Source organism: Vulpes lagopus, chromosome 3 (genome assembly GCF_018345385.1).
Source record: "Vulpes lagopus strain Blue_001 chromosome 3, ASM1834538v1, whole genome shotgun sequence".
Classification (NCBI taxonomy): Eukaryota; Metazoa; Chordata; class Mammalia; order Carnivora; family Canidae; genus Vulpes; species Vulpes lagopus.
This window is the reverse complement of record NC_054826.1, coordinates 68,734,732-68,758,320: the sequence shown is the minus strand read 5'-3', so window position 1 is coordinate 68,758,320 and position 23,589 is coordinate 68,734,732. Positions and strand designations below refer to the sequence as shown.

At 38.3% G+C, this 23,589-nt stretch overlaps 1 protein-coding gene and 2 non-coding genes across 4 annotated transcripts in view; all 3 read right to left on the bottom strand.

Moving 5' to 3' along the window:
* The window catches only part of SLC25A16 (solute carrier family 25 member 16), a 64,783-nt gene that overhangs the window by 2,435 nt on the left and 38,759 nt on the right, over nt 1-23,589 (bottom strand). For both annotated transcript variants that reach the window (XM_041749645.1, XM_041749644.1), the window contains exons 5-8: nt 9,547-9,668; nt 9,145-9,211; nt 4,296-4,458; nt 46-114 (exon numbers count right to left, since the gene is read on the bottom strand). In XM_041749645.1, coding sequence (XP_041605579.1) covers nt 46-114; nt 4,296-4,458; nt 9,145-9,211; nt 9,547-9,668 — 421 coding nt within the window. The remainder of the gene's footprint in view (nt 1-45; nt 115-4,295; nt 4,459-9,144; nt 9,212-9,546; nt 9,669-23,589) is intronic.
* Nucleotides 2,840-2,922, bottom strand: LOC121488542. Its single transcript, XR_005987156.1, has one exon.
* LOC121488554 lies at nt 2,987-3,124 on the bottom strand. The gene has a single exon (XR_005987168.1).

Below are 23,589 nucleotides of genomic sequence, written 5' to 3'. Positions count from 1 at the left end.
CATTACATTTCCTAAAGAAAATGATCAATGACATAGAGAACTTACAGGCACTTTTCAAATTCTGGAAGAGCAGTTCCTAACTGCATTCGCCGACGAGTTACATCAAATGGGTAGCTAAAAGAAGAAAAAGGCAAAAGGACTTAAAATGACTTTTAGTGTTCTATTCAACAATTATTGATTACAAAGTCCTATATATTATTTCCTTAGGAAAGAATGCATTCCTATGCCTTTATTGTCTAATCTAGGAGTATATAAGCACATGAATAAATCAAATAGCAATACAGAGATCTTGTTTTTGCTTATGTGAGTCCATTGGTTAGATGATTCTTCTCTCTCATCACTTCAATATAGAGTTCTATTCATTCCTCGGGGCCAAATTAAATGCCACTTTCTGAAGATTTAAACTGGATATTTTTCATTGTTGGAACCCTAAGACAGGGTTTCTCAACTTTGTCATTGACATTTTAGGTTAGGTAATATTTAGCTATGGGGGTCTATCCTGTGCACTGTGGGATATTTAAGTGCATCCCTGGCCTCTACCTACTACATGCCAGTAGCATACCCTCGGCTTGACAGCCAAAATTGTCTCCAGACATTAATAAATGTCCACTGGAAGCAAAATCACCCCTAGTTGAGAACCACTACTCTAAGAGTATTCAGCAAGTCCCCCTGTATATAGTAGACCAACAAAAATGTTTCCTTATGGGCAAAAATAAACAATTACAGATATGGCATTTAGAAGATAGAAAATTCTATGTAAAAAAATTACCTGAAATGAAATACATAAAAGTAGCCTCTTTTTAGGAGTGTGACCCCAGGTGATTTTTTAAAATTCCTTTAATTTTGCTAATATTGACTACCTGTGTTAGGTTCTGTGCTAAACAATTTATGTAAATTATCTCATTCCATCTTCAAAACTACATGAAATAGGTACAATTATCCCAACATTAAGAAAACTGAATCTTGGGCAGCCCCAGTGGCGCAGCGGTTTGGTGCCGCCTGCAGCCTGGGATGTGATCCTGGAGACCCGGGATCGAGTCCCAAATCGGGCTCCCTGCATGGAGCCTGCTTCTCCCTCTGTCTGTGTCTCTGCCCCTCTCTCTCTGTGTCTATGAATAAAAAAAATAAAATCTTTAAAAAAAAGAAAAGAAAGAAAGAAAACTGAATCTTGGGCAGCCCCGGTGGCTCAGTGGTTTAGCGCCACCTTTGGCCCAGGGTGTGATCCTGGAGACCTGGGATTGAGTCCCATACCAGGCTTCCTGCATGGAAGCTGCTTCTCCCTCTGCCTGTGTCTCTGCCTCTCTCTCTCTCTCTCTCTCTCTCTCTCTCTCTGAGTCTGTCATGAATAAATAAGTAAAATCTTTTTTTTTTATTTTTTTTTATTTTTATTTATTTATGATAGTCACAGAGAGAAAGAGAGAGAGGCAGAGACACAGGCAGAGGGAGAAGCAGGCTCCATGCACCGGGAGCCCGACGTGGGATTCGATCCCGGGTCTCCAGGATCGCGCCCTAGGCCAAAGGCAGGCGCCAAACTGCTGCGCCACCCAGGGATCCCTAAATAAGTAAAATCTTAAAAAAAAAAAAAAAAAAAAAAAAAAAAAAAAAACCCTTAAAAAAAAGAAAAAGAAAATTGAATCTTAGAGACATTCTCCAGTATCACAGAGCTACTTTCTACTTTCCTATTCAAAGATCTCCGTGGTAACTTAATATATACCTAAGTGATACACAACAAAAACAGTAATATACTTTTATATACATTTATATTTACAATGAAATGTTGTAATTAAAAAGAAACTACATTTTTAACCAAACAGCTTAAGAAATAACATTACCAATCACTGAAGTTCCATATACATTTTAAAAGCATCTCCAGGAATTATTTTTTAATGAAGGTTGTAAGAGGAAGAAACTTTATGGGAATTAAGGGACAAAAACCTCAACCCGAAAGATTCAGTTTCAGAGAAAAGATGTATGTGAGTACAAGGAATTGGTTAGTAGAAAGGAGAGAATGTAAGAAGACCAGGTACAAGGAGTAGAACAAGGGAAATAACAATGGGAAAGAAAGAAAAAAAAAGCACTCTAGGCAGTATTCTACAGTAAAAAACAAGACAGAATGATAACTGAAAACATACAATATGAAAATTGATTTCAAGGTATTTCCAGGGCTAGAAGGTTCATGGTTATAGTAACAAACAGTAAAGCTAGGAGCTGAGGATTGTAACCAGGAGAAAGACAAGTAATGTCTGAACTATGAAGTTTGCACTGATGGCAGAAGTCCAAGTAGAAACATCCAAGAGCCTGCTACAGAAGAAATGAAGAGACAGTAATGGGAGACTTAAATAGAATTTGTTATCTGTGCAGAAGTGACCACTGAAACCGTAAAGATAGATGAACTATTCTAGATATTTATAGGAAGAGAAGAGGATTAAACTCAGGCAAGGGCCTTAAAAAAAATCAGCATGGATAGGTAGGAAGAGGAGGACATGAATCAGCAGGACACCTGAAAACTGAAAAGCAAGGCTGGGAAAGTTGATCGCCAAGAGAGGGTACTGACACAAAAAAAACCAGAATTAGAACAATTGGAAGGAAGCAAAAGGACTGAGAGGAAGCCTTTGGACCTGGTAAGAGTCAACAGGTATAGTATATAGTTTAAGAAAAGAAGTGAGAGAAAAAAGGCAGATCTTAAGAATCTAAATTAGAAGTGAGTAGCAAAGAAAAAAGGCAGTAAAAGCAAGAAGAGAATCAGAACAGCTGGAGAGTGATCATGTTTCTATAAATGAGCAAGGTTCCACAGCCAGGTTTTCATCCCCCCCCCCCCCCCCCCCCCCCCCCCGCCCCGAGGTCTCAGTCGGCTCTCAGCATCCACTCCATCATCTGGTTCCTAAAACTCAGATTGCGCAGTGGTCACATCATCATCGACCGGGGCTCGCAGCTACGGGGCAGGGGCCTCCCCAACCGCCCCCGCCTCCCTGCCTCCCCGCCCCGGTCCCCAGCCCCACCTTACCCCACATCCCACACGTTTTCATAATCCTCTCAGGCTCCAGGTCAGCTGTGCCAAGCGGAGCTCAATCATTTAAGGAAAATACCGCGAGCTCACGAGGGGGCTACATTGGGGGCTTGGGGACTTCCCGCGCTTCCAACCCCGACCACCGCCCCTCACCCCCTACCGGGTCCTCCCGGCCCCTCTCCCCACAGCCAGGTTTTCAAAAATAAACCAACATACCTTTTCTTCTTTACCTTCAACCTAGTATGATTTGCTTCTACAGACAAGTACACTGAATCTGGTTTCACAAAGGCAATCCTTAATTGTAAAGTCCAATAAACACCTTATGTTTCAGTATTTATCTTACTTTGACTTTTCTTTTTCATTGGATACTCTTTTTTGTCTTTGTGACACTATTACTTCCTGTTTTTTAGGATACTCCTCAGTCACAGAAAGCTTTTCTTCATGTTCGTGAAAAGCTCCTGCAAGTGTTCCAGCCTCTTTTTATCTCATCTACTCAATCTCTCTTGGGCTGGGAAATTCTTGGAAGTCACCTTTCCAACTAAAATATAGTAATACCTTTATCTATATTCCCACTACAACTTATATTAATATATAACTCCATTGTATTGCCACTGTCTTAATAAGAGTATAGGCTTATTGAGAAAATAACTTTGTTTTTCCTTTAGCAAGTATATCAAAGCCTAGTACACTGCCTGGCACAAAGGAGGCCTTCAAGATTTAGTGCCAGAAAAGTGCCTCCTCTCCTTCACTCTCTCTCTCATTCTTTCTCTTTCACAAACACACACACACACACACACACACACACACACACACACACAAATGACTCAAATTTCAAAAACCCATAAAGGCAAATTCATGAGAAAATATGAAGACTATAATTAGTAATTCTTTATAGCTTACTTTCTTTTTTTTCTTTCATTAAAAAAAGTTTTGTTTTAAAGACTTTATTTTTAACTAATCTCTACACCCAATATGGGGCTTGAACCTAAAACTCCAAGATCAAGAGTTGCAGACTCTACCAGCTGAGCCAGCCAGGCGGCCCTCTTTCTTTTATATGAATCCACAAAAATTTTGATAGGTTCAAACTAATCTGGTCAACATGGCATCTAAGTATTTATAATATGCTTAAAGTGCAGGTACATCTGGAAAAATGTATTAGATTACTGCTTATATTTTGCAAGGGATCCTGTGTTTTAATAATTAGAAAAAATAAAATGATTTAACTGACACTGAAAATCAAGATTGAGAAATTGCAATTTGATTGAATTAAGTTGATGAAGAGACTTACGATATTGTCTGTGCTATTGCTCCAGCAACACCACCACAAAGTAAGTTTATGTGGGTTTTCAAAACTAAGACATTAGGATTGTCTGATGAAGGTCTGCCAAGAAGGGTGGGAGCATGGGAAAGCCCAACACTCTTTAAGGTACCAAAAGTAAAAAATGAAACACCTGAAAAACAAAATATAAATTCACCACAATGCTTTTAACATTACATGAACCATGAAAAGACACCATTCTTCATAATAAACAATTAACTCAAGAAACAAACTATACATTTCCTGATTTCTGATGTTTGGCTTAATCTAAAAGAAAAAGGTTTAATTAATGTTTATAAATAACCTAGAGATGACAAAATAACTACCTATAATAATTATAGGCATGGTTTTCACACGCTAATATATGCTGTAGTTTACTGAATAAAGGCAGAGTTCGTTAAAAATGCCATCTTATGTATTAATAGAATTAAGTAGTTTTCCAAGGTTTCACATGAGTAAAAGTTAACTTCATGATTAATAATTACAAGTAAATATGACAACTTATATTTACAATAATGATCATGATAAGATAAAGGTAAAACTTCAGAAGTGACAAAGAAATTGTTTTTTTAACTCAGTGTCTAATTTTGTCTCGAATGAAGAGTTGTGACCATGAGAGAAATGTTCATATTGGATCACGAAATCCAATATGAATTAGTGAAATCTAATAAATATTAAATTATCAATAACACATACTTGGTGTGTGCTGAACATTTACATGATTTTATAACAGACCCATTAAAGTCTTACTTTCACAAAATCAAGAATAGAATTCAAGCAATCCTATCAACTATACTCAAGGTAACTTGATACATATTAAATTTTAAAATATATTTATTTATTTATTTATTTTTTTTTTTTTAAGATTTTATTTATTTACTCATGATAGACACAGAGAGAGACAGAGACACAGACAGAGGGAGAAGCAGGCTCCATGCAGGGAGCCTGATGTGGGACTCGATCCTGGGTCTCCAGGATCATGCCCTGGGCCAAAGACAGGTGCTTAAACCGCTGAGCCACCCAGGCTGCCCTTAAAATATATTTAAAATATGCTCTATACTTAACAAGAAAAACGAGCACTAACAAAAATTCAGTCGAGGAGAATACCTCAATATATGCATTTATTCTTTATACAAAATTCTTATATAGTATTTGAATTGATGGCATACAATTATAGAATATTCATATATGTTTATATTTGGGAAATCTATTAAAGACTTAATCTAGGGCAGCATGGGTGGCTCAGTGGTTTAGTGCCATCTTCAGCTCAGGGACTGATCCTGGAGGCCTGGGATGGAGTCCCACGTTAGGATCCCTCCCTAACGGAGCCTGCTTCTCCCTCTGCTTGTGTCTCTGCCTCTCTCTCTCTCTCTCTGTGTCTCACATGAATAAATAAATAAAATCTTTAAAAAAACAAAAAATAAAATAAAGGCAATCTAAAATTTGAAAAAGCTCACAGTGAGGAAATACATAGCAAATTAAATGTAAATTGGAAAAATCAGAAATACCTAAATGTGAAATAATATTCAGTGAAATATGATACAACTAATAAAAATGACATTTGTGGAGTATTCAAATATATGAAAAATGTTTGAGAAATGGAGAAATAAAATTATATATATACTATAATTAGGTTAAAATCTATTTTAAAAGCAAAAAAGAGAAGAAAATAGAGCAAAAAAATTATAGAGTTCTGCTTCCAACATAATGGCAATCTAGGTATTCTGAATGACTTTGTCATTGCTATTGTTGCAAAAAAGGATGAGAAGGAGAACCCGAGGACTAGAGCCTTCCAACAACATAAGCTGGAGCCCACTTGGGAGTTGTAGGCCCATGAGAGTGGTGAAGTGACTCTATATAATGAAGCCAAGAGCCACAAAGCTATTGAGATGGATTATGCCACTGGGTCTGCAGAAGATGGAATCGCTGGGTCTGAAACTCAGAGATTATGATCAAGTAATGGGGTCATAATTAAAGGCTACCAACCATAGGAGGGAGCAAAATAAATTTACATATTTATAAAAGAATGGGTAAGGGAAGGGTTCAGAAAAATAAGACAGAAATATTTTAAAACATGAAAAGAAAAGCCATAGGTAGAAATCAAATAGCAAAGGACAGAAAGTACAAATGTATGAAAAATCACAACTATTAGATGGGTAAATTGACAATTAAAGATTTTACAGACCAGATTTTTAAAAATAATCAGTTACATAATGGTTGCAAAAGAAATACTTAAAACATAAAGACATGAAAAAGTAGAAAATGAAAGGATGAAAAAAGATACACTAGGCAAATATTAACTTGGATATGTCCAAAAACTAATCATGAGTTAAGGGGAGGAGGTGGGGATTTGAACAACGATAATATACTGGATGATACTGAGAATTTTTTTAAAAAGTTCATAATGGTGTGTGATTATGCTTTAAAAAAAGAGCATAGAGAGCTGAATCCTGAAATACTATGGATGAAATAAAACGGCTTTAAAACAATATGGGATAAAAGGAGAGTTTTTAGGGGCATAGATGAAACAAGACTGGTCTTGATTTGATCATTGTTGAAGGTAGGTGCTAGGTGAATGGTGGCTCTTTTATTGTCTACTTTTGAATATGTTTGAAAATTTCCACATTTTAAGTAAAAACAGTAAAATAATAAACTCATGTAATGCAGCTAAAGCAGGATTTGGGGGGTAGGGTGAGGCGAAGGCCTACATTAGGAAAAAAAACCCCAAAGGTTGAAAATGAATGAAGCAAGCACCCAACTGAAGAATAAAACTGAGGAAGGAGATAAGAAATGAACAAGAATCAATGAAATGGAAAATAAAGGTAGACTAGAGAAGAAAACAAAAATTAAAACTGATTCTTTGCAAAATATAATAACTGATAAAGGACACAATAGAGCAGATGTAAAAAACTTTGAAAAATAAGGGAAATCTTTTGCCAAAAAATTGAAAACTAATACCAAAGGGTTAAGTTGAAAATGGTGAAGAAAGGTATGAACTACCAAAAATGGTTCACAAAAGAGAAAAACCTGAATGGTCCTACATGGAATCCCTGGGTGGTTCAGCCGTTTAATGCCTGCCCTCGGCCCTGGGCGTGATCCTGGAGTCCCAGGATCGAGTCCCGCCATCAGGCTCCCTGCATGGAGCCTACTTCTCCCTCTGCCTGTGTCTCTGCCTCTCGCTCTCTGTGTCTCTCATGAATAAATAAATAAAATCCTTAAAAAATAATAAAATTAAAAATAAAAATCAGGGGATCCCTGGGTGGCACAGCGGTTTAGCGCCTGCCTTTGGCCCAGGGCGCAATCCTGGAGACCCGGGATCGAATCCCACATCGGGCTCCCGGTGCATGGAGCCTGCTTCTCCCTCTGCCTGTGTCTCTGACTCTCTCTCTCTCTCTCACTGTGTGCCTATCATAAATAAATAAAAATTAAAAAAAAAAAATTTAGTAAAAAAAATAAATAAAAATCATCCACAATGAAAACTTTCAAGAAACAGATAATTCTAATCTTTTTTATAGAGATTATTTCTGAACATGGAAAATGAGGAAATACTCTTCAACTCATTTATGAGATCTATATAACCTTGATACCCAAACCATACAAGGATATTACAAGAAAATAAAATTACAAGCTAATCTCATTTAGGAATACAGATGTAAAACTTCTTAAAAAAATTAGCAAACTTGATTCAATGTGATATAAAAAGGTCGTTATGTCATAACCAATTTGGGTTGATCTTAGAACATCTATTAATTTCAATTGTATTAACAGATTAAGGAAGAAAACTATATGATCACCTCCATATATGCAGGAAAGGGTGTCTGATAAAATTCAACACCAATTCAGATAAAAATTCTTACCAAAACTTCCTTAACGCCATACATGAACATTATGCTAAGTGAAGAAGTATTACAAACAGTCCCTTTAAAATCATTAAGGAGCCAAAATGCCCAGTATCATCACTTCTATTCACTGCTGCACCGTAGGTCCTTAGCTATTACAGTAGCTAAGATAAACATAAATAAATAAGGAAATAAGGATTAGAACGGAAACAGAAAAATGATATTATTTGTACAGAATATGAATCCCCCACACAGAAACCCCAAAGCATCTACAAGTAACACGGTGGCTGACTATAATTAAACAAGTAGGATAATGACTAGCTATAAGATGATATAAAATTAAATCAAGCAATAGATTGAAAATGTAATTTTCCAAAAGACACAACAGAGCTTATATGGTATCTATAAATATGTCTAACAAAAATGTCCAAGATCTGTAAAAACTTCATTCGAAATCTTAATGGGGGGCAGCCCCGGTGGCGCAGTGGTTTAGCGCCGCCTGCAACCCAGAGTGTGATCCTGGAGACCCAGGATCGAGTCCCACATCTGGTTCCCTGCATGGAGCCTGCTTCTCCCTCTGCCTGTGTCTCTGCCTCTCTCTGTCTCTCTGTGTCTCTCTGAATAAATAAATAAAAATATTTTTTAAAAAATCCTAATGGGGTTTTTGTGCAAAATCAAAAACGTACATGGAATATTTACAGTTCTTACATTCCTTTAAAAAAAAAAAAAGGCATAAGGTAAAGGGACTTGTCCACCAAATATAAAGACTTGAAAAACTGCACTCTATTAGTATTTTAGAAGTAGCACTATAGGTCACTGGGAAAGGAGGGACTATTTAATAAATGGTGCTGGGTCAAATGTTTATCCTTAAGGAGGGAAAAACCAAATCCAGATGGAATAGGGGTTTGATACAAAATGCTAAAATTTAAAAATCATTCTTAGGAAAAACTAATAAAAGATTCTGCCAAATTTCAAAATACCTGCATATGGAGCCATTCCTAATATAGTGGGCATCAGGCCTCTGTAAAATCCAAGGAAACCGCCCTCCTTTTGAATGAAGAAAAATTAGAAGTGAGATTAAGATTGTGCTTATCATTATAAACATCAAAAGCAAAAGCATATGTTACAATAGAAAAAAAACTCTGGGACCCATCCTGAAACATAGATGTATCATAATCATTAATATCATCCATAAATAAAAGTTTAAATAACATTCAAAATATTTTTCTAAATATAAAAGGACACATTAAAGGGGCACCTGGCTGGCTCAGCAGAGCTTAAGACTCTTGACCTTGTAGTCAAGAGTTCAAGCCCCAAGTTGGGCACAGAGCTTACATTAAAAAAATAAAACAAGATAGATGAGAAAAGTAAATGTGAAATACCTTTGCATAAATTGTTTTGAATGCATGAATAATTCCTGTATAAGTGTGTTCCCCTTTCACCTGGAAAGCTAGGCGTACTCTCACCATATCAAGAGGGTAAGTACAGATAACTGCAGTCATACCTGAAAAAAAAAGTAGAAACTTAAATGTAAAAGAATATGCATATATATATACACACATATATATACTACTAATGTATAAATATACTATACATACTAATATATATAGTATACTATATATATACTAATATATATATACTACTAATGATAGGAATTTCCTATCATTAGTAGTGCTCTCAAATTATAGCAATGATGAAAATCTAATAAAATAAAAAATGATATTACTAATAGAATTATATCATAATACCATCAGCTGAAAAACAACCTCGTAAGCAAAGGGTCAGTTTGTAAAATATTTCCAAATTCTTCCCACTGGGAAGTTATGTTATTAATACCAAAATAGTACAGTATAGGTGGATCATGAGTATTTTTTAAATTCTATTTCTTGTCTATTTCCAGAAAGGAAAAACTATCTCCTAGCACTAGGCAAGATATTTGACTTTTTACTTATTATCTCTAGTCTTAAAATGAAGAGATGCTTTACCTACCAAAGGGATTCTTATAAAAATAAAATAAAGGCATTTTTGTAAACTTCAAAGCATGATCATTATTTTCTTTTTAGTGTTTTGGTAAATTTGTTGATGAAACATAATAAAAATATAAATGCTCATAGTCATAGAAAAAATTTGTTTTAGGAATTAAAACTTGATAAGCAAATTTAGTATTAAGTTCTAGATTTTCATCAATATAATAATTTCAAATAGCATAAACTATCCAACTGAGCTATTTTTAATTAAATCATCGATCTTTAAAAGAAGTTTTACTTTTTAAAATTTTTATTTTATTTTAATTTCAGGATAGTTAACATACAATATTAAATTAGATTCAGGTGTGCAGTATAGGGATTCAACAATTCTATACATTACTCAGTGCTCATCAAGATAAATATACTCCTAATCGCCTTTACCTACTTCACCCACATCCCCCCCATTTACCTCCAGTAAAGCCATCTTTTGCTCCCTATAGTGGACTCTGGTTTTGTGGGGGTTTTTTGGTGGTTTTTTATTCTGGTTTCTTTTATTCTCCCTCTTTGTTCATTTGTTTTGTTTCCTAAATTCCACATATAAGTGAAATCATTTGGTATTTTTCTCTTTCATTTTGTTACCATTATATTCTCTAGCTCCATCTATGCTGTTTCAAATGGCAAGATTTCTTTTTTTTTTTTTTTTTTAACAGTTTAATAATATTCCTGTGTGTATCTCTCACATCTTCTTTATCCACTTAGGCTGCTTCCATAATTTGGCTATTCTAAATAATGCTGCAATAAACATAGGTGTGCATACATTTTTTGGAATTAAAGTTTTTTTTAGGGATTCAACATGTATTCCTTGTATTGCATTCCTTGGATAAATATGCAGTAGTGGAATTACTGGATCAAATGGTAATTTTATTTTTAACTTCCATACGGTCTTCCACAATGACTGGTTTGCATTCCCACCAACAGTGCACAAGGGTACCTTTCTCTCCACATTCTTGCCAATACTTGTTTCTTCAGTTTATTTTAGACATTCTTTTTTTAAAATTAAGATTTTATTTGAGAGATGGAGTGAGAGTAAGCGTGAGACAGAGAACACGAGTGTGGTGAGAGGCAAAAGGAGGAGCAGACTCTGTGCCAAGCAGGGGGCATGACTTGGGGCTCAATGCCAGGATTCCAGGATCATGACCTGAGCAGAAGGCAGAAGCTTAACCGACTGAGCCACCCAGGTGCCCCTGTTTTTTACTTTTGTTGGTAGTTTCCTTCACTGTACAAAGCTTTTTATTTATTATTATTTTTTAAAATTTATTTGAGAGAGCATGAACAGGGGAAGGGGCAGAGGGACAAGCAGACTCTCCACTGAGTGGGGACATGGGGTTTGATCCCAGGACCCAGAGATGATGATTTGAGCTAAAGTCAGAAACTTAACTGAGCCACCCATGTGCCCCAATTTATTTATTTTCTTAAATTTTATTTAAAAAAAAAAATTTATTTTTAAGTAATCTCCACACCCAACGTGGGGCTCAAACACACAATCTTGAGATCAAGTATTGCACACTGAGCCAGCCAGGAACCCCAGAACCTTTCTGTTTTGATGTAGCAAAAATCTATTTTTATAAAATAGATTTCCTTACTTCTCAAAAGAAATGTATGTTCAGTGTAGAAAAATTAGAAAAAAATAAATAAAAAATTAAACATACACATATTTATTCACCATTAACAAGCACCTAAATATATAACATCCCAAACCTTTAAACATGTACATTTACACACATGTAAACACATACGTGCTTAAAACTTATAATAATGTAATTCTGGGGCAGCTGGCTGGCTCAGTCAGTACAGCGTTCAACTCTTGATCTTAGGGTCATGAGTTTAAGCCCCACAATAGGTGTAGAGATTACTACAAAATAAAAAATAAATTTAAAAAGTATAATTCTATTTTGTAGTCAATTTTTTCTACTGTAAATTATGTTGTGAACATCTTCCCATGTGAGGAAAACATTACCTGGATGTAACTTAATTTATTAAAACAATCACCTTAGACTTTTTTTTTTTAAACATTTTTTTTTAAATTTTTATTTATTTATGATAGTCACACACAGAGAGAGAGAGAGAGAGAGAGAGGCAGAGACATAGGCAGAGGGAGAAGCAGGCTCCATGCACCGGGAGCCCGACGTGGGATTCGATCCCGGGTCTCCAGGATCGCGCCCTGGGCCAAAGGCAGGCGCCAAACCGCTGCGCCACCCAGGGATCCCTCACCTTAGACTTTTAGGTGATTTTAGACTAATCTATTTTTTTTTTAATTTTTATTTTTTTTTTATTTTTTTATTTATTTATGATAGTCACAGAGAGAGAGAGAGAGGCAGAGACACAGGCGGAGGAAGAAGCAGGCTCCATGCACCCGGAGCCTGATGTGGGATTCGATCCTGGGTCTCCAGGATCGCGCCCTGGGCCAAAGGCAGGCGCCAAACTGCTGCGCCACCCAGGGATCCCCCGCCACCCAGGGATCCCCATTTTAGACTAATCTTTTTTTTTTTTTTTTTTTTTTTTTTAATTTATGATAGTCACAGAGAGAGAGAGAGAGAGAGAGGCAGAGACACAGGCTGAGGAAGAAGCAGGCTCCATGCACCGGGAGCCTGATGTGGGATTCGATCCCGGGTCTCCAGGATCGCGCCCTGGGCCAAAGGCAGGCGCCAAACCGTTGCGCCACCCAGGGATCCCTATTTTAGACTAATCTAATTTGCCATATGCTCCATTATTTGCTATACGATACTATAATTGCAAAAAATGCTTTTGTGAATGACCTTTTAGATAAATATTTTTGTGCATCATTTCCATTATAGATAAATTCCTAAAACAGAATTATTAGGGCAAAGAATAAAGCTTTTTTTTTTTTTTTTTTTAGATTTTATTTATTTATTCTTGAGAGACACAGAGAAAGAGAGGCAGAAGAGACACAGGCAGAGCCCCCTCCCCTGCATGGAGCCTGCTTCTCCCTCTGCCTGTGTCTCTGCCTCTCTCTCTCTCTCTCTCTCTCTCTCTCTCTCTCTCTCTCTCTGTGTCTCTCATAAATAAATAAATAAAATCTTTAAAAAAAACATTAAAAAAAAAAGAAATTGTCTTCCAGAAAGATTGTACCAATTTGTTTTTTGTTTTTCTTTTTTTTTTATTTATGATAGTCACACAGAGAGAGAGAGAGGCAGAGACATAGGCAGAGGGAGAAACAGGCTCCATGCACCGGGAACCTGACGTGGGATTCGATCCCGGGCCTCCAGGATTGCGCCCTGGGCCAAAGGCAGGTGCTAAACCGCTGCGCCACCCAGGGATCCCCAGATTGTACCAATTTGTAATAAATGTCAGCCATTAGAATAAAAGTCCTATTTTCCTGACTTCTCAGAAGTATTAGATAATTATTAGATAATTAGAATATTCAATTAGTTGATAGTTTTCCCAGCATTTGATTGACAAAGAGCATTCTCTCTTATTTTGGCTTGTTTCTTATATGACTCCCCTCTCCCCTTTTTTGGTGGTTCTGTAACTTAATTTGACATTCAGTTGTCAGTTCTCATTCACATTGATTGTATAGATTTTTGAAAGTGGTGCCAGAATTTTCAAAGTGGTTATCTATATAGTATATAGGTAACCAACAAACATAGAGCTTCTTTGATAAATCTTTATCCTTATTATGTTTTCTGAACCACCTCACATGGATACAGAATGAGGGACATTCCTAATTCCTTTGGCCCACATAGTTTTGTTGAGTCTAATGTTAATGTGCACATCTGGAGTTTTCATCTCATTCAGGGCAAATTTCGGGATTTCTCTAAGTAGATGAGGCACATGCTCTTGAAGCCCACTCCATAGATATATTTGTGAATGGTAAGGGTGTGTTTCCTGGTCACTACCTTGTGGTCAAGAGAATAGCCTTCTTTTCACCACCCTTCTTTTGCAGAGCCATTCTGGGCTCAGGTTGGAAAGGAAGAGTACAAGGTATTGTCATGACTTCCTTTTTCTATGTAGGCTTTTTTATTTTTTATTTTATTTTTTTCTTATGTAGGCTTTTTAAAAAAAAAAAGATTTTATTTATCTGACAGCATGCATAAGCAGGTGGAGCAGCAGGTAGAGGGAGAGAGAGAAGCAGGCTCCCTGCTGAGCAGAGAGCCCAACATGGGGCTCATCCTAGGACCCTGGGATCATGACCCGAGCTGAAGGGAGACACTTAACTGACTGAGCCACCCAGGTGCCCCAAGATTTTAAACATTTATTTGAGAGAGTGTGTATGCATGTGACTGGAGGGAGGGGCAGAGGGAGAGAATCCCCAAGCAGACTCCCTACTGAGCACTCAATCCCACCACCCTTGAGATCACTACCTTAGCCAAAACTAAGTGCTGGACACTCAACCAACCAAGCCACCCAGATGTCCCTAAGATTTTAAGTAATTTCTACACCCAGTGTGGGGCTCAAACTCACACCCTGAGATGAAGAGTCACATGTTTCACCAAATGAGTCAACCAGATGCCTATGTAGACTTGTAATACTACCTTATATTTTTTTAATATTTTTTAAATAAAGATTTATTTGACAGAGAGAGCAAGAGAGCACAAGCAGAGGGAGCAGCAGAAATAGAGGGACAAGCAGACTCCTCAATGCAGGGAGCCTGATGCAGGCCCAGGGCTCAAGCCCAGAACCCTGGGATCATGACCCAAGTCGAAGCTTGACACTTATTGGACTAAGCTACTCAGGTGCCCCAATACTACCTTTTAAACATGATATATTTATCTTTTTTTTAGTCTTAACAAATAAAATTTTTGTGCCACAACTTTGACTCAAAATAGCAAACAAGTAATATAAAAGTGGCAATTTAAAGTGATTACCAGGAAAAAATAAAAAATAAAAAAATAAAGTGATTACCAGGGACTTAGGTCATGATCCCAGAGTCCTGGGATTGAGCCCCGCATAGGACTCCCTGCTCAGTGGGGAGTCTGCTTCTCCCTCTCCCTCTGCCCCTCTCCTCTGCTCATACTCTCTCTCCCTCAAATAAGTAAATAAAATCTTAAAATAATTAATTTTTTTGAAAGGTGATTTCCATTCTAGGAGCTCCTGGGTGGCTCAGTTGGTTAAGCAAAACTCACTCTTGATTTATGCTCAGGTCATAATCTCAGGGTTGTGAAATCAAGCCCCAAATCAGGCTCCATTCTGGGCCTGGAGTCTGCTTAAGATTTTCTCTCTCCCTCTCCCACACTTGTGCATGCATACTCTCTCCCTATCTCCCTCTCTCAAAGAAAAGAAAGTAAAGGAAAAAAAGTTATTTCCATTCTCTTGGCCTAACTTAACTTTTTGGTCTAAAAAATTTTTTTAGGGCAGCCCCAGTAGCCCAGTGGTTTAGCGCTGCCTTTGGCCCACGGTATGATCTTGGAGACTCAGGATCGAGTCCCACGTCGGGGTCCCTGCATAGAGCCTGCTTCTCCCTCTGCCTGTGTCTCTATCCCTCTCTCTCTCTGTGTGTCCCTCATGAGTAAATAAATAAAAATCTTTAAACAAAAACAAAACATTCGATTAGTAATTTCTTTTTTTTTTTTAAAGATTTTATTTATTTATTCATGAGAGACACAGAGACAGAGAGAGAGGCAGAGACACAGGCAGAGGGAGAAGCAGGCTCCATGCAGGGAGCCTAATGTGGGACTTGATCCCAGGTCTCCAGGATCACGCCCGGGGCTGAAGGCGGCACTAAACCGCTGAGCCACCTAGTCTGCCCTGATGAGTATTTCTAAACTTAATTTTTTATTTCAGAAATTCCATCATCTAGTGACTAGAACTGTCAGTTCCCCACTGCAGCCAGTTTGTGAGCTCTCTACCTGTGCTATTTGTTTTCAATCTATTCATTTTTTAACTATTTAACATATTTATATTTAACTTATCGGTATTCAAATCAGCCATGTATGGCAGGCAAGGCAGTGATTTTCTAACTGGCTTCTTTTAAGATGAATCTTAACTAATACAGTACAAAATTCCTGAGGCAAGATTTGGCAATAGATTACATCTATATTACAGCAAATACCTTATTATCCAGATATTTATAAAACTAACATGATTTGCAAGTTGGCTTAATTTTTTTTTACAGCTTGTGCTAAAGACTTTGCAAGGGAATTTTTGGAAAATAAAATTAGGAGACATTATCCATAAAATAGTTTCATCTTTATTGGAATATTTCATATTAAGAAGTGTAACAAAAGAATCAAAAGGCTGACCATTTTAAGGCTTGATTGTGCTGACACAACACACCTTGATTAATATTCAGATTTTGCTAGGATTTTCCCAATTCATCACTATCCATTTTTACAACACCTATTAATTTTTACAACTCCTTTTTTTCTCTTCCCTAACCTGCATCACTTTGGTCTTGCCTCTTCCACTTGCTCTCTCTCACTCCATTTATTTCTTCTTTCCTTCTAGTTGTCTTACTGGCTTCAAGTGGCTTAACATGAAATGATTGTGACTTAAAGTAGCAAATGATAAATTGGTAGAAAATGAGTATGCTTAGAAATTTATAAATGTAAAGGGGGCAGTAGCTTAAAAGTTGCAAGACAGGAAGTGGCAGGACCATGAGTCAGACAGAGGAATTGGCATAACCTAATTATATATCAGAAAATGGTAAAAAAAATAATGCCAATGGTTACTAGAATGCTAAATTTGTGATCTAGCTTTGCAATTTTTTAGCCAGTTTATTTTGCCATGTTTTTATGGATTTCTTTTAAATTAAAAAAAAATCAATCAAATCTTCCTAAAGAAAAAACATGTTAACATTTGTTAAAATGAAACAAGTTTAAGGCAAAAAAGAAAAGAGGGGTGCCTGGGTGGCTCAGTGGTTGAGCATCTGCCTTTGACTCAGGGCATGATCCCGGAGTCTCACGATTGAGTCATGCATCCGGCTTCCTACATGGAGCCTGCTTCTCCCTATGCCTATGTCTCTGCCTCTCCCTCTCTGTGTCTCATGAATAAATAAATAAAATCTTAAAAAAATAAAAATAAAAAAGAAAGAAACCACAGGCCCAAAATGGAGTCACTTGTGCTAAGCCCATGTCACCAAATCAAGTCTTAATACTTAACCTAAATGCAGTTTCAGCCTTCTCCAGGAATTTGCCCCATTCTTTCTTTATCTCTTCCCACTTCTGGCTATAAAAGCTTTCCATTTTGCATAGCTCCCCAGATCTCCTTTCTACTTGCTAGATGGGATGCTGCATAATGCATGAATTGTTGAAAAAGCCAATCTGATTCTCAAATTTTTACAGCTGAATTTTTTTTTTTTAGAGATTTTATTCATGAGATACACAGAGAGAGAGAATGAGAGAGAGAGAGAGAGAGAGAAAGAGAGAGGGGCAAGGACACAGGCAGAGGGAGAAGCAGGCTCCATGCAAGGAGCCCGATGTGGGACTCAATCCAGGGACTCCAGGATCACATCCTGTGCTGAAGGCAGGCACCAAACCGCTGAGCCACCCAGGGATCCCTACAGTTGAATTGTTACACAAGATTATAAAAATCACCAAGTTTTGTTGTTAGGTTTTTTTTTTTTAAGATTTTATTTATTCATTTGAGGGATCCCTGGGTGGCGCAGTGGTTTGGCGCCTGCCTTTGGCCCAGGGCGCGATCCTGGAGACCCGGGATCGAATCCCACGTCGGGCTCCCGGTGCATGGAGCCTGCTTCTCCCTCTGCCTATGTCTCTGCCTCTGTGTGTGACTATCATAAATAAATAAAAAAAATTAAAAAAAAAAAAAGATTTTATTTATTCATTTGAGACAGAGAAAACGAGAGGAGAGAGGCACAGAGAGAAGCAGATTCCCCACTGAGCCAAGAGCCCTACATGGCACTCAGTCCCAGGACCTAGAGATCATGACCTGAGCCAAAGGCAAATCCTGAAAACAACTTAACGATTTCTTTTTTTTTTTTTTTAAGATTTTATTTATTTATTTATTCCGGAGAGAGCACAAGCAGTAGGGAGAGGGAGAAGCAGGCTCCCTGCTGAACCAGAAGCCCAACATGAGACTTGATCCAAGGACCCTAGTATCAAGACCTGAGCTGAAGGCAGATGCTTAACCGGCTGAGCCACCTAGGACTCCCAACAACTTCATGATTTCAATGTAATTTTAAACCCTGAGGGCAGCCCCAGTGGCGCAGCAGTTTGGGGCCTCCTGTAGCCTGGGGTGTGATCCTAGAGACCCGGGATCGAGTCCCACATCGGGCTCCCTGCATGGAGCCTGCTTCCCCCTCTGCCTGTGTCTCTGCCTCTCTCTCCGTGTCTATGAATAAATAAATAAAAACTTTAAAAATAAATAAATAAACAAACCCTGGAATGTAAGCAGAGGATTTTTAATAATTATGCACTCTTAAATCTTGAAAACTAATTAGTGACTTTAAATGTTTACTTATTTTTAGAACAAGGAGGTAAAGGGAGGTAAGAAATACCCTTCACTCTAAGTATTAAACTATGAACCCCTCTACAGGGCTAGATGTAGACTTCTACAAACCCTAACTACAAAAAGGATTATGATATCTTGCATTGTTCAAACTAAAAATACTATTACACTGTAAAATAAGTTTGAGGATATCCAACTACGTTCTGATTTTCCTCACAATGACTGCATCAATCCTTTTTCAAAATAATGCTGGGGACTTAAGCATGGGTGTAGTCTACCTGTCAAGTAATCTAGCACCAGCATTATTTTCTTGGGGTTGAACTTTTCTCATTTCAGTAATTTATTATTTTTAAAGTATTTGGTTTTGACTTATGATCAAAACTGATCAAATGGTCAAAAGAACTTATGAGTATGGACTCTAGATTGAGCCTGAGTTCAAATTAGACTCTACCACTAACTAGCTGTGTGACCTTGAGCAAGTTACCTAACCTGGGTGTCAGCTTCAAAATCTATAAAATGGACATCACAATAAGTCATTACCCAAATTAGGTTTTATGAAGCTTAAATAAGTTAATATATGTAAATAAAGGCTTAAAATAATTCCCAACATATACAAAATATTATATCTAAATGTTAAAAAAATGTTAGCTATTATTCTCCCAGTCTTTTTCAAGTTATTCACTTTTTGACCCTTTCTTTTTTTTTTTTTTTATGAGATCTTATTTATTTATTCATGATAGACACAGAGAGAGAGAGAGGCAGAGACACAGGCAGCAGGCTCCATACTGGGAGCCCGACGTGGGACTCGATCCTGGGACTCCAGGATCACATCCTGGGCCGAAGGCAGGCGCTAAACCAGCTCAGCCACCCAGGGATCCCCTTGACCCTTTCTTTTGTGAACCAAATCAACTGTATTCTCTTTTTACCCAAATTCTTCCACTCTCAATCTCTTCCTATACATCAAGAATTCAGATAAAAAGGAAAAAATTAATAATAATACAAAAAGAAAAAAAGAACAATCGGGATTATTGGGAAGGAATATGTAACAAAGTGGGAACTTAGCTTGACTGCTAGTAATCATACTGACCTATGTATCAGTCATCTACATGGTGACTGGGATTTTTCAATTCATAAACCTAGTGCCTCTCATTTTGGCCTTTTTTCTATACTACATATCTCTTCCTTACTATTCTAACTAGCACTGCTTTTCAGAGAGGCCAAAAAAGTCCTCCAAGTACAATTAAGGAAAATCAGAAACTACCTACCTCAAATAGTGGTGGTGATAGTTTTCCTCTTCCCCCATTTTACAACCATAATCCAATACAGAAAGCAGTATATCTTCACCTACCAGGAAGCAATGAAACTCAATCAAGTTGAGATGTGCCTGCAATTTTTGTATATGTGCAAACTTCTCTTTTCTTCCCTTAGTCAAGAAATTGAGGACTTAATGATGAATCCAAACTTACTGAGACTGTTTTTCCCTAAATTCTTACCCTAACATAGAATCCAGGAATTGTGGTAACCCAAGAACATACATTAATCAGTAAATTTTGCAGATCTGCAAAGCTTCAAAGACCTCAACAGTGCCTCATAATCACTGTATACAATATAAAAATCCTATGAGTGCAAATTATATTTATAATCATGATACCTAAGACAGATAATTCCTGGTCATTAAAACTGCAGAGATCGGGATCCCTGGGTGGCGCGGCGGTTTAGCACCTGCCTTTGGCCCAGGGCGTGATCCTGGAGACCCGGGATCGAGTCCCACGTTGGGCTCCCAGTGCATGGAGCCTACTTCTCCCTCTGCCTGTGTCTCTGCCTCTCTCTCTCTCTCTCTCTGTGACTATCATAAATAAATAAAAAATAAATAAAAAACTGCAGAGATCATATTCTGAAAATATGGCAAATATAAATTTTTTATTCTGCTCCAGCAAGAAGCATATATAACTTCTTAACAAAGGAACTACCACTATAAGGAGGAGGCAGTAGAGGAAAGATGAAAGAGGACTTTAACCACTTCTATTTGACATCAGTGTGTACCTTCTAATTGCTTAAGTTCTTCTTTCCAGCTTATCTCTTTACTCAGGCAAAAGACCAGGTGGGCAAAGCATTCTGTGAGCATCCCTCAAGACAGGACAACTGCCCTGAACCAGCAAGACCAGGCGGGATTGACCTCCCTGCCCTCCTGCATGTACCCACCAACATTTGTCCCATATTTTCCTTATATAAACCTAGAAGTATTTTCAGCCTTTGACACTCTTTGAGAGTGTCCACTGTCTTCTGGGTAATGGCCTCACAGAAATAAATTCCTTTCTTGTTTTACCACATCCACCTTTCTATCTTTGGATTTTATCCATAGAGAGTAGCCGAACCTGGTCTATTTGGGAACCCCAAAGCCAAGTGTTCTTGCACTTCTGAGCCCCCAGTGCAATTCTGGCAAGCCAGCCAGGTGCTGTACTTCTCATTTATCCAGCCGCCTCAGGATTCCCCAGTATAGAGCAACTAGCTGTGGCAGCAGCCCAGGGCTCCCTGTTGGTTTCCTGAGCTAGTGACTATGAGAGGTCAGAGTCAGCTAGCTATTGCTAGTTGACCCCAGACAGGGAGCTGCTGAAACCTGTTTCATTTTGAGGACTTTCTCCCTTGCCTTGAACTGGCACCAACTGCCTTACCTACATCTGGTGAAACAAATGAATTAGAAGTAGCAGGCCCTAGAAATTTGGCTCCCGGTAAGTTCCCGATAAGTGCATACTGTACCCAGTACTTCTTTATTTCCCTTCTGTTGGGTTCTTCTGAACCGTCAGGTTTTCATAACCTTTTTGTATAGGCTTGCATAGCTTGGAGTTGGGGCAGGGGCCACTGAAACTTGTGAAGGTACTGACCAAAAGAGGAATGATGAGAGGTAAACAGGAAGTTAAAGTACACATTTGGGAAGATCCCTGTTGGAATTCATGCGTCTGTGAGTACATGTACAAGACAGGAAGTACTATCTCTATACCCTTTCAAAAGCTCCTGGCTGACTGGTCTATATATCTATGACTCATTTTATGTGTGTTCAGGACTGACTAGGATTGGAATGAATGAATTTCTGGTTTTTTTGGTAGTAGAGGGTGGGGAGGAAGCAGAGGGAGAGGCAGAGAGAGAAATCTCCAGGCTGGGCATGGAGCCGGATGCAGGGCTTGATCTCACAACCTTGAGATCATTACCTGGGCTGAAATTAAAAGTCAGGAGTTTAATCAACTGAGCCACTCAGGCACCCCATGGAATGAATGAGTTTTAAAATTACATTGGCAGGGACACCTAGCTGGTTCAGTCATTAGAGCATGTGACTCTTGATCTCAGGGTTGTAAGTTCAAGCCCCTTCTTCATCTCAGGGTTGCAAGTTCAAGCCCCATGTAGAGCTTATTTTTAAAAACATAAATAAAAATAAAGTACACTCTTTAAAAAAAAAAATAAAGAGTACATTGGTGTAGGTTGAGATCTGGCTTTTTGGTTAAAAACAACAAAGTTGGGATCCCTGGGTGGCGCAGCGGTTTGGCGCCTGCCTTTGGCCCGGGGCGCGATCCTGGAGACCCGGGATCGAATCCCACGTCGGGCTCCCGGTGCGTGGAGCCTGCTTCTCCCTCTGCCTGTGTCTCTGACTCTCTCTCTCTCTCTGTGTGACTATCATAAATAAATAAAAAATTTAAAAAAAAAAAAAAACAACAACAAAGTTTTCTTGGATTGTTGGTCTGGTCTTGATAAGAAATTATAAAAAGTTTTTTCCTTTTTCTTTATCTGCCCAGGGCTATGTTTTATCATTATCAGGGCTTCGATAACTTAAGAAAGTTAAAACATGGGACACCTTGGTGGCTCAGTGGTTGAGCATCTGCTTTTGGCTCCGGTCGTGATCCCAGGGTCCTGGGATTTAGTCCTGCGCATCAGGCTCCCCACAGGGAGAGCCTATTTCTCCCTCTTCCTAGGTCTCTGCCTCTCTGTGTGTCTCTCATGAACAAATAAATAAAATCTTAAAAAAAAAAAAAAAAGTTAAAACTTCTCAGGGTGCCTTGGTGGCTCAGTCAGTTGAGGGTCTACCTTCTGTTCAGGTCATGATCTTGGGGTCCTACACTCCCTTCTCAGCAGAAGTCTGCTTCTCCCTTTTCTCTCCGTCTGCCCCTCCCACTTGCTTGTGCGCGCTCTCTCAAAAAAAAATAAAAAACTTAAAAATGTTAAAACTTCTCAATATTAAAAGAGCTAAATTTTGCTAATAACTATATAGACTTCTTTATAATCTTTTATTGCCACCTTGGTTAAACAATTAAATATTAAGTTTTATAACAATCTGTAATCTTAAGGCAACTGCTTTATTTATTTATTTTAAGAGATTTTATTTATTTGACAGAGAGGGAGAGAGCACAAGCAAGGGGAACAGCAGAGGGAGAGGGAGAAGCAGGCTCCTCACTGAGTACGGAGCCCAATATAAGGCTCCATCTCAGAATCTTGGGATCACAACCTGAGCTAAAAGCAGACGCTTAACTGACTGAGCCACCTGGGTGTCCCATGGCAACTGCTTTAAAACCCTCTGAGATTTTTGGGGTGTCTGGCTGGTTCAGTTGGAGGAGTGACTCTAGATCCCAAGGCTGGGATTTCAAGCCTCACACTGGCTATACAAATTACTTAAATTTTAAAAAGGCACCTGGGTGGCTCAGTCAGTTAAGTGGCTGCCTTCGGCTCAGGTAATGATCCCAGGGTCCTGGGATCTGGGATCCAGACCCATGTTGGGCTTCCTGGCTCAGTGGGAAGTTAGTTAGCTTCTCCCTCTGCCCCTCCCCCTACTCATGCCTTCTCTCTTAAATAAATAAATAAATAAATTTTAAAAAGTGTCCTAGTAGTTAAGCATCTGACTTTTTGTTTTGACTCAGATCATGATCTCAAGGTTGTGAGACTGAGCCTCACACGTTGAGCTCTACACTCAGCACAGAGTCTGCTTGCAATTCTCTATTCTCCCTTTCTCTCTCTGCCACTCCCACTCATGTTCACACTGGCTGTCTCCAA